The sequence below is a fragment of the Vespula pensylvanica genome, chromosome 2, assembly GCF_014466175.1.
Source record: "Vespula pensylvanica isolate Volc-1 chromosome 2, ASM1446617v1, whole genome shotgun sequence".
Lineage (NCBI taxonomy): Eukaryota > Metazoa > Arthropoda > Insecta > Hymenoptera > Vespidae > Vespula > Vespula pensylvanica.
Genome location: NC_057686.1, coordinates 7,194,871 through 7,206,187, shown reverse-complemented (window position 1 = coordinate 7,206,187; position 11,317 = coordinate 7,194,871). Strand labels below are relative to the sequence as shown.

General features: G+C 33.7%; 1 protein-coding gene and 1 long non-coding RNA gene across 5 annotated transcripts in view; one reads left to right on the top strand and one right to left on the bottom strand.

The window, feature by feature from the left end:
* LOC122627361 overlaps positions 1–11,317 on the bottom strand; it is a 193,621-nt gene that overhangs the window by 150,704 nt on the left and 31,600 nt on the right. The gene's annotated exons all lie outside the window — the stretch shown is intronic.
* The window catches only part of LOC122627349 (disintegrin and metalloproteinase domain-containing protein 10-like), a 137,137-nt gene that overhangs the window by 95,701 nt on the left and 30,119 nt on the right, over positions 1–11,317 (top strand). The window contains exons 4-6 of the mRNA XM_043808428.1: positions 3,229–3,514; positions 7,445–7,615; positions 9,365–9,549. Of these exons, the coding sequence (XP_043664363.1) occupies positions 3,229–3,514; positions 7,445–7,615; positions 9,365–9,549 (642 nt within the window). The remainder of the gene's footprint in view (positions 1–3,228; positions 3,515–7,444; positions 7,616–9,364; positions 9,550–11,317) is intronic.

The following is an 11,317-nucleotide window of genomic DNA, read 5'->3' as shown; positions in this document are numbered from 1 at the left end:
TTATATTAACGCAATCGATCGAATAAATATTTATTCGAACTTTAACAACGAAAAGAAAATATAAAACTATCTTTAATACAGAATTGACAATCATGATAATAATTTAGAGGGGTGGGTGGTCGTAATTTTATGGTAGAAAAAGAACACTCGTTCGGATATTCTCGTTCGGCATTCCGTTCGAATTCGCTTGTATATCAATCGTAAAGGTCGACAGTGAAGGTAACTAAAGGGGTTCGCGAGGGTGAATGACGATACCAGAAGGGATCCAAGGGATGGAAAAAGGGTACGTGTCCCGAGGGTGTAGGACTTACGCCTTGGGAATTTTCTCGAAATTTCTACGTCGTTCCGCACATAAATTTCGCAAGGGATGAAGCCTTCGACGTAGGACCGCGTAAGAGATGGAGGGATAAGAGGGGGATGAGAAGAGAAAGAGAAAGATCAGGATTGGAACGATGTCAGGAGTGGCTCTCTCCTATCCTTTCTACGTCTGCGGCCTCGAAAATGGATAAACCTTGGTGGGGTCGATCGACCGAGTGATTTACAACGAGGAACTTCTGTGACGTCTCTACGGAGCAATCCCTTTCGAAAAGTATAAAAAGATATTGTTCTTTGTCTCCTTCTAGATCTAATGGCTGCTTTAATATTTTTTTTTTTTTGCTTCTTTTATTTTTCGTGTCCTCCTCTTGCTCCTCACCCTTCCTCCTTTTTTGACACAAGTATCTCATAATCTTGTATAATTGCAAGTCTCATAGGCATATTTAAATCGTTAATACTTAAAGTTTTACATCCTTTTCAGAGATTTTGTATAATCTATTTGAAAATTATAAACCATTGTATCATAAATTGTTCTTTTTATCGATGATATCGCAACGATATGTTTGCTTCGGATGTTATATGATTTTGATTTAACTCAACGACGTGACACTTCATTTAGTGTTAATTAAACGGAATCAAGAGGAAGAAGGTTCGATTCAATTATCATTTTCAAAGTTATACGAGTATATTAGAAAAGACGCACGAGACACGTCTGTGAAGTTATATAAAAAGAAAAAAAGAAATAAAAGGAAAGAAAAGTCAACGGTGATTACTTTCCCTTTTTTTTTATCTTCCAAAGAATTATGACGAAAGCAACAGAAATTATCTTTGAAGAAATTCGTTATAAATATATACATACATACACGTACGTATACATTTTAAAGAAAATATACGATTAAACAATTTCATAAATGCTCTCAATCTTAAAATTTACGGCTCAGTTTTCGAGTTAAACTTCATACTTATATAAAAGCTATATAAGAGCGTGTAAAAGAGGGTTCGGTCGTTCCTTACGTCGTTTTTCAACGATCTAAACGTGTTTGTTTCCTACTTGGGGACGCGTTATCGCGTACAAGGGGGTCCACGTGCGACGTTATCAGCGGTGAATTAGCAAGCAGTTCGCCGCTTTGGCACGAACTTACTTTCGTATTCCCTTTGTCCAGCATGCGAGAAGTAAGCAAGTAAGTAAGTCAGTAAGTAAGTAACTAAGTAACTAAGTAACTAAGTAAGTAAGTCAGTAAGTCAGTCAGTAAGTAAGTAGTATGTGTTCATGGGGGAAAAAAAAAACCCATAGACGAGTAGAGAAACGAAAACAGTAAAGAAAAAGGCTAGTAGTCGACCTTTTCTCCCTTTTCTTAACTCTCTTGTTTGTCAATACCTTAAAATTCTTTTTTTTTGCCCTTCCAATCTTCTTTTCCCTCTATTTCTCTCTCTCTCTCTCTCTTTTTTTTTTTTACTTTCTCTATCTATCTCAGCATTATTCACGATATTATTTTCCGCGTCGACGGGTAACGCGATTTTACTCGACGACTAGCGAATCCTCTTTTCATAGAGCACACACGGTGAAATAAGATTTTTCTTCTTTCCCTATATTATTTTTTTTTCTTCTTTTACTTCTTTCTTTTTTTTCTTTTTTTTTTTAAAGGATGCATGATAATGTACGAGCGATTTCCGAAGAGATTGAAAAAGAATTATCTTGACTATCGATTTATTTATTAATTGATGTTCTTAAATCGAACAAAAAAAAAAAAATAAAAAAAAAAAAAGAAAGGAATTATTTCATCCTGTTAGAAAATAATTTCGTAGATAAAATCGTAGGTATCGTTGAAAGAAATGACTTGTAATGTGATAAAGAAATTATATCGTCCCGTCGAAAAACAATTCCATCGTAGATGTCACAATCCGTTAAAAAAAAAAAAAAAAAACAAACAAACAAATTTTCATCTATCGACGACTTCGAAATTCGTGTTGTTTCGAAATCAAATAATAAAGTAATTATTTGATCTTGTCGAAACAAAAAAAAAAAAAAAGAAAAAGAAAAAGAAAAGGAAACAATTCCACCACGAATATTCGAAAGATCGATTTTAATTTTACGAAAATTATTTCGTCTATCAACGACTTCGAAAGTAAAACGATAAAGAAATTATTTTATTATTTCGTATAACAATTCTATAAACATTGTTACTCGCTAAAAAAAAAAAAATGTCCGCCATTGACGATTTCGAAAGTCAATAAAATTGAAGAAAAAAAGAATAGAAAGAGAGAAAAAAAGAAAAGAAAAAGAATTATTTTACCAGGCTGAAGAAAAACTAATCGATCGTTCGAAAGTTCAATTTCAAAAGTTAAAGATCGTTCTAACGGCTATAAAAAACATTAGATACATAATCTTACTTTTCTCTCTTTCCGATCGTTTTGATCGTACAATCGAGAAGAACGTTATTCCTTCTCACCTTTCGATTCTTTCAACACGTACGTTGGCATATAAAACAAGTAAGCGATTTCACTAGCAATACGGCTCGAAGGGAATATAACCGTGAATCTCTCTCTCTCTCTCTCTCTCTCTCTCTCTCTCTCTCTCTCTCTCTTCGATATTCGCACATTCTGCAAATCGCGGGATATGATATGCCAAACGCTTTCGTAGGAAAAGCTACAATAGAGGATGAAAGTTACGAAACAGAAAAGAGAAACAGCACGTAAAATCGAAGAAATCGTTTCGAACGTTTATCTACGTATAAATTAGACTCGAGTCAAAAATATTCAAGATATATGATTATTAGATATATTTACATTAAATATAAACACGATATATATATATATATTTTTTTTAAATTATTCTTTTTGTTTTAACACGTATGTACGTTTGTATGTGTATGTGTCTTTTTCTTTATTTTCTTTTTTTTTTTTTTTTTACAGATGACGAAAATTCGTTGGTCCATGGTATCGTCACTTCGGAAGGACTTTTCGATGGTACCATCTTTACAGCTTCCGATGAGATTTACATCGAGCCAGCTAGCAGATATTCCTCGTCTTCGGATTGTCATCGATTGTCTTTTGAAAATGATAATCGTTGTGGAAATAAATCCGATGATCTACGTCATCATCATACGATCGCTTATAGCTCCAGAGATATCTCCGTTTTACCAACGCAATCGTGTGCCAGCGAAGAACTTTTTCATCGAAACGATCGAAATCGATCGAGGTGAGAAAAGAATTATTTTCTTAAATACATATTCCCTATTCATCTTATACGATACGATATTGAACTTAATTAAAAACAATCGAGTAATGTCTACTAAATATATCCAAACGTTCTAATGAAAATAAAAGTTATTTTTTTTTTTTTTTTGAGATACGACTAAATTAAATCGAGAGCTCACGTTCCTCGTAATAAGTCGTAATTGAACTTGATTGATTAATAATAAATAAATATTAACAAAATTAATAACTAAGTAGAAAAGCGTTAATAAAGGATAAAGATTAGCATTAATACATGTACGTATAAATATTTTATATATATATATATATATATATATATATACGTAGATTATTATATGCTCTTAAATATAGAAATATTATCGAAATAAAGAATGAAATAAAATAAAGAATAAATATATAATTAACGATCGATAATAATTAACGCTAATATATATATATAAAACCAAAAGAAATTATTATTACTTCAATATAAAATATAATTTCGAATAAACCATCGTCCGCAAGATCACGATCCGTACAGTTAAGAATCTATGACAACACTGACAGTAATACTCTGGTATTCGCTCGACTCGTCCTCTACCTGTTATCTATCTTGTTGTTTTCCGTAGACTCACACTTTAGTACCTTTTCGCCGTAAAGTATAAATAAATCCGAAGCTTTGTGTATTCTCTCTGTTGTTTACCTGAATAACACAGAAATTAATTCCTGATACGTATACGTATGTACATACGTAGAACAGACTAATAAAAAGAAGGAAACGACGAGATCGTAAAGTTAATGAAAATACAAGGATTTTGCACTAATAAACTCTATTTCATTACGTCACCGTGAGGCAATTAATGTGATATTCTAGCCGTAAAATTCGTTATTTTTCGGGAAGAGGGAAACATACTTGTATATATACGTATGTATATATATATATACATACATGAGAAAAGGAGTATGTGTGTGTGTATGTGTGTGAATGAGAGAGAGAGAGAGAGAGAGAGAGAGAGAGAGAGAGAGAGAGAGAGAGAGCACTTTGCCAAGAGGATAATTCAGATTAATGCTAAAACCAGCGCGTAACGTAAACGAAGTCATCGTAGACGGATAAAGCGTAACGCGTTTCAGCAATTATTCGATTAAGTTGCTCCCGACCAACTCCTCTCGTCCTGTCGAGAGACGTTAATTAAATGAATCGACCTCTACATATCGTGTGTCCGACAAAGGCAGCTACATACATATACATATATATATATACATATACATACATATATATTATATACATATACATATGTCATATATCACATATACGTAATGTATATATGATACGTGTATATTATATATATATATATATATATATATATATATATATATATATATATGTATTTCTCTCTTCCTTCATTTTCCTTTCTGTCTCTCTCTCTCTCTCTCCCCCTCTCTTTCTCTCTCTATACATATATATATTTTCGTGAGAAGTTCGAAATAATAATCGCAAAACGGCTCGTTCCTATGTGAAATGAAGAGGGACGTTGGCGTTCCCACGAGAAACCAAATACCTTTAATTACGAAACACCCTTCATACGATTTTCCAACGTTGCACGACACGTTGCGAGACTGGCCTTCTCTCTCTCTCTCTCTCTCTCTCTCTCCTTCTCTCTCTCTCTCTCTCTCTCTCTCTCTCTCTCTCTATCTCTATCTCGGTCTTTTCGTCTTTCGAAGACCAGTAATTAGAGAACGTGTAGGAGGTTAATTGGCAGGGTCTGCCAACATCGATTAATGATAACGTGACTCGCGGACGCAGGTTGCAACGCAAGCGAAGACTTTCGAGCTGATGCACCCTGTGTTCTAATTAGTCTCGACAGTACCTTGTGATAAACATTTTGTTCGTATACCGCATTGTGTCCACGCATCATCACTACCAATACCAACACTATGTTACCATCTACCACTACCATCGATACCTTTACCATCCATGAGTTTATCGATCAAGTCAGAGAGCAGAGACGATGTTACACTGATCGAATCGCACTCGTGTGTGTGAAATACGAGGCCTGTTTACGATCGCGAACCTCGTACTCTCCTTCTTCTTCTTCTCCTTCTCTCTCCTTCTCTCTCTCTCTCTCTCTCTCTCTCTCTCTCTCTCGTTCTCTTTACTCTAGCTCGACTTCTCCTTCGAAACTTCCACCAACGTCCTTTGAATCTTGAATGTGCCACCAACGGAAAATTTAACCCTTTATGACCCTGCTGAAACGACGAAACTTGACGCGATCTTCGAATATTACCATCTGACCTTCGCAGCTTTCCCCGATATCATTCTTGACGTCGTTCGATTTAATATGATCAAAAGATTCTCTCCCCCCCCCCCTCTGTCTCTCTATAATATCGAACGTGATATATATATATATATATATATATATATTATATACACATACATATACATATATACAGAGACGATGTACTGCATAACAAATTTTAATTAATCCATCCAAGTATCGTCACAGTGGTTATTTAAAAAAAAAAACAAAAAAAGGGAAGGAAGAAAAAATATGAAGAGAAAGATATTTGATATGTCTAGTAATTTATTCACTTAAAATAAAAATAAAAATAAAAAAAAAAGATAAAGAAAGGAAAGCAGAACCCAATAGAAAAAAAAAAAAACTCATGGAAAAATGTTTCGCGTATCACTATCTCTCTCTCTCTCTCTCTCTCTCTCTCTCTCTCTCTTGAAATATTTCCATCGACATATAACATCGTCCTATGATGAAATTATTTGCTCGCAAAGGGATGTTCTCCCACAGGAGAGGGTGTGAGCACTACCAGCACCCAGTAACAGCACTCTATGGTCCATCCTACTCCTGGATGAATATCGTTTTATATAAAAGAAATAAAAAGCGAAATTCGCGAGACATAAAGGGTTAAAGGGAACCTTAATTATTCTTCCTACCAATTTACGTAGCATTCTGGGTAGTAATTATTTTACCTACTTCGCGAGGAAGTAATTTGCGAAAGACCCCTCTGGAGAGCTTCGCCTAGCAGTCGGACAATGCCGGTTCATCTCAACCACTTCGTGTTTAAATATATATATATATATATATATCACTCTCTCTCTCTCTCTCTCTCTCTCTCTCTCTCTCTCTCTTTCTTTGTCTCTCTTCCTCTCTTTCTTTCACTCTCCCTTCCTTTCTTCTTTCCATCAACTTTACCTACAACCTTCTTCTCATCCGGGACACAATCGGCCGCTTTAAGATATTACAAAGATCCTCTTCTCTCAAGTCCATCTTTTATTTTCTCTCTCACGAAACGGACGTTGAATTGTTTCAAGATAGATACAACGATATAACGACGATGAAAAATAAGAAACATTTTCTTCCACGAGTTTAACGAAAAAAGAAAAGAAAAAAAAAAAAAAGAAAAAAACGATTCTTATAGTATTTCTCTTTCTAACCGATACTCATTTGACGATTTCGAAAGAATCGATGATCGAAATAATGAAGAGTATCAAAGATATTCTTCATCATCTTATTCAATCATCTTAAAACTGACAATGATAAAATCAAACGAGTCTTATATGTATACTCAAAAATATATATATATCAAACTGATGTGATGATACACATGTATAACCATACTAAGAAAAATAGCCATATATATATATATATATATATATATATATATATATAAATGTGTCATTCGATCAAATTTTTAACACTGTTTTATTTACTTCTTTTTTATGTTAGTAATTCATTTTAATTTTATATCTTATTGTAAGAACTTTTCAAACAACCGAATTATATGCAATACTGTAATACTATTATACTATCTACACAAATAATATGGCATATAGCAGATAATTTATCAAAGAACCAACGTTATCCTTTCCCTAGTAACGTCCTACGATTTTTCTCCTTCACACGAGAAATGCCATTCGCAGGAACAGCAACGAGACGGGAAAGAACGGATATATTCTTGCTGGTGGCACAATGCGACCGTTTTATCAGCACGTAAACGAGGGAACGGATCGTGCGAAGCCAGGATTCTATCCGATGGATGCTAGGAAGAAGGACCCCATGGCGAGTTCCCATAATCTCGAGCTTCTCGACAAGTAAGCGTCTCATGTTTCTTATATGTCATAAGTCTTATATATATATATATATGTGTGTGTGTGTATATACGATCGATACGTAACATTTCCTCGTTATATACGTATGATTTCGATCACATCGTAAATTTCTATACTAATCCTTAAGTGATATTTAAAATATATTCTTTCTCAAATAACTTCTCGTATATCATAATAATAATAATAATAATAATAATAATAATAATAATAATAATAAATTATTCAATAAAAACATTCGATTTTATAACATATAAACATTTCATAGATCTAATTAATATAACAATGATATTGAAATATTAAAGATCCAAATTAATTAATAACAATACGATATAAAAATAATAAAGACGTTGATAAAGACGTATTAGTCACGAGCAAAGTACATCCTATATAATATTTAAATATCATAGAAATTCATTGTGCCACTTCATTTGAAACGCACTTATTATTCGAGTATCCTCATAAAACTCACGACAGAGCGAGCAAATTGAATTTGCCAGAAACGTAGCTGTGTAAATGTGTGTGTGTATATATACGTATATACATACACTCGATCGACTTCACTTCCTTTTTCTTTATCCCCGTTTTATCGAATCATTCAATGAAGGACTCTTTCTCTCTCTCTCTCTCTCTCTCTCTCTCTCTCTCTCTCTCTCTCTCTCGTTCTCTCATTCTGTCTCTCTCTCTCTCTCTCTCTCTCGATATTCTAGCACGGTAAAAATACGAGAGGAAAAAGCACGATGGTTACTTACCTGCCCGACGACTCCTCGGTATGTTTACTTCAAGATCCTTGCTTCTCTCTCTCTCTCTCTCTCTCTCTCTCTCTTTCTCTTTCTTTTTCTCTCCTCTCTTTCTTTCTCTCATCTCTTTTACTCTTTCTCTCCTCTCTTTCTTACTCTCATCTCTTTCTCTCTCTCTCTCTCTGTCTCTTTCATTTTAAACGTCCCACTGACTTCCGATAAGGAAAAAGAAGCCAAGCTATCGTGTATCCCGTCAACGAGAAAGTAAAACCGATGTCGAGAGATCGAGAGATCGTGAGATCGAGAATGAATGCCTCCGACAGGTTCATCGATTTCAACGTGGAAGAAAATCTTCCAATTTTATATACTTTTTCATTTCACACGAGCAGATATAAACTATTGCACGAATAAAACAATATTATATATATATATATATATATATATATATATATATATAATATATTTAGAAAATATATATACATATATATATATATATATTTAAAAATATCATAATAACATGATAATTTAAACTTTTTCCGAAATTATAAATTCTCATCTTAAAATCATATACAATTACAATTAACTCCCATTCATTCATTCATTCATTCATTCGTTTATTCTTTTCTCTCTCTTTCTCTCTCTGTCTCTCTGTTTCTCTCTCTCTCTCTCTCTCTCTCTCTCTCTCTTTCACACACACTCTGTCCTTTTCTAAGCACACAGTCGACTTGGTATTTCTCACTGAAGTTTCTGGCAAATTAAACTTCCGGCATTTACGATTCCTTTGTCCTGCCTCGAGATGAAAAAAGAGAAACGAAATCATTGCGCGGATAATTCGCTCGAGATGCACGATGAATTTATATTAAAAGAGTTCGCGTTTGGAATTTCTCCTTTTATTAAAAGGGACGACGATGAACTTTTCTTATCGTGTTTCTCTCTCTCTCTCTCTCTCTCTCTCTCTCTCTCTCTCTTTCTCTCTTCTTTTCTGTTTCTTTAGATTGTACAGAGAGAGATATTCACGGATATTACGGAAAAGAACGTCAATCGATCCAAAGAAGACGACTTGCATGTTGTATCTCCAAGCGGATCACACGTTCTTCGAACATTACAAATCGGAAGAAGCTTGCATCGAAGTGATGACTCGTCACGTTCAACGTGTGAATTCCATTTACAGGCATACAGGTAAGAAAATATCTATTTCATCGTTCTTAATAATTTATCTTCTTTTTTTTTTTTTTTTTTTTCTTTACATAAAAACGTTATCTCGACGATTAAATAACGAATGAAAAGCCACCGAACGTTTGAATCGACAGATTAACAATTCATTGCAAATGTTATATATATATCTCTCTCTCTCTTTTATTTGATTCTAACGAATAGAAGTTTAATCGTACTCGTCGTTGTAAATAAGAGAACGCATTATTTGTCGACGCAGCTGACAATAAGAGAGAAGAGAAAACGAATCGAAAACTTTCCTTCGTCCGCCCTTCACTCTCGCCGTCGAAGTCAATGCGAGTTTCTTCGGTGGACCTAACGAGTGCGCGTCTTCTGTCTCATTCCAGGCGTAATAACTTCGCAAACCAATTAAAACTTTCGACGGGGCCCTCCCGGTTAAACTAACTTTCTGCTTTCGGCGATCGACGGTATATCGAAGGAAATGAATGTTCCACACTTTCCATCGGCACGATCTCTCCAGTCTGTCTCTGTCTCTCTCCTTCTCTCTCTTTCTCTATTTCTTTATCTTTCTATCTTTCTCCGTCTCTCTTCTCTTTCTCGCAAGTTTTTCTTTTTCCTCATTTTTCTATGTTCACGCGCCGTCACCGGTATTCGATCGAACAAAATTAATTCTCTTGATGGTTTGCCAAGTATTTTTAAGTGTAATGAAATTTGTATACCTTTCTTACTTACTCTTCCTACAATATTATAGATTATCTTTCCATTGGATTTCTGTAAGCGTTGAAATTTCTCGATACCTTCGTATAACATCGTTTTTATAATTATTTATCGTAAATAATTACTTTTCAATAATAATCGTTCATTCTTTAATTATGCGAAATAATATACCGTATGATATTACGAACGATAACTCTTCTTGTTACGTGAAAATTCCGTAACCGCGTTATATTAGAATAATATATTATTCGATACATACATTATTTGACGTTCTCTTTTGAAAAATAAGGAAAAATAATGAAAAAAACAAACTACTCGTGTTTCAAGGATTTCAAACATCGTGAAAAATTTGTGTTGAATATTGAAAGTGAACGAGAGCGAGTCGAAATTCTATTCTATTCTTTCTATATGATTTCTATTCAAAATAATAATAAAAAATAAAGTGATATACCTGTAGCTAATAATAATATTTAAAAATATCGACGGAGATTCCTACGAACTTAACTTCAAATTTTCATCTTCACCGTCGTACAAACATTTCTTTATTCTATCCATTTTATCGAAATCATTTTCTGAAAGTAACGCGTTATCTCGAATTCTCTCGAAATTTGAAAACCGTGCTTTACCAAAAACGATGTTAACAAAGTAAACGGGTTACAAAATAGATATCGGTATTATTTAACTGTAATATTAATATCGGTATTATTAACTGTATAAATTATGCGATAAATATTACCTTACAAAAAGAAGAAATAACACGTACAAACACATATTAAACGATAACTATCAATCTACCTATATCTTCGATTCGATTGATACTGAATTGAACATTCGCTATAAAGAAACGGATCGAAGATCGAAAGAAAAAAAAAAAAAAAAGAAAAAAAAGAAAAAGAAATGATGACAGAAAAAGAAATAATTAAACGACACGTGACAAGTGTTAGACATCACGTGTCTCCAAACAAACAAAGAAAAAAGCTCATAAAAACTCTTATCCACATCTAAACACGTAAAGCGTTAATGCCATCAAACAAATATTCCTTTCCAATAAATTTCT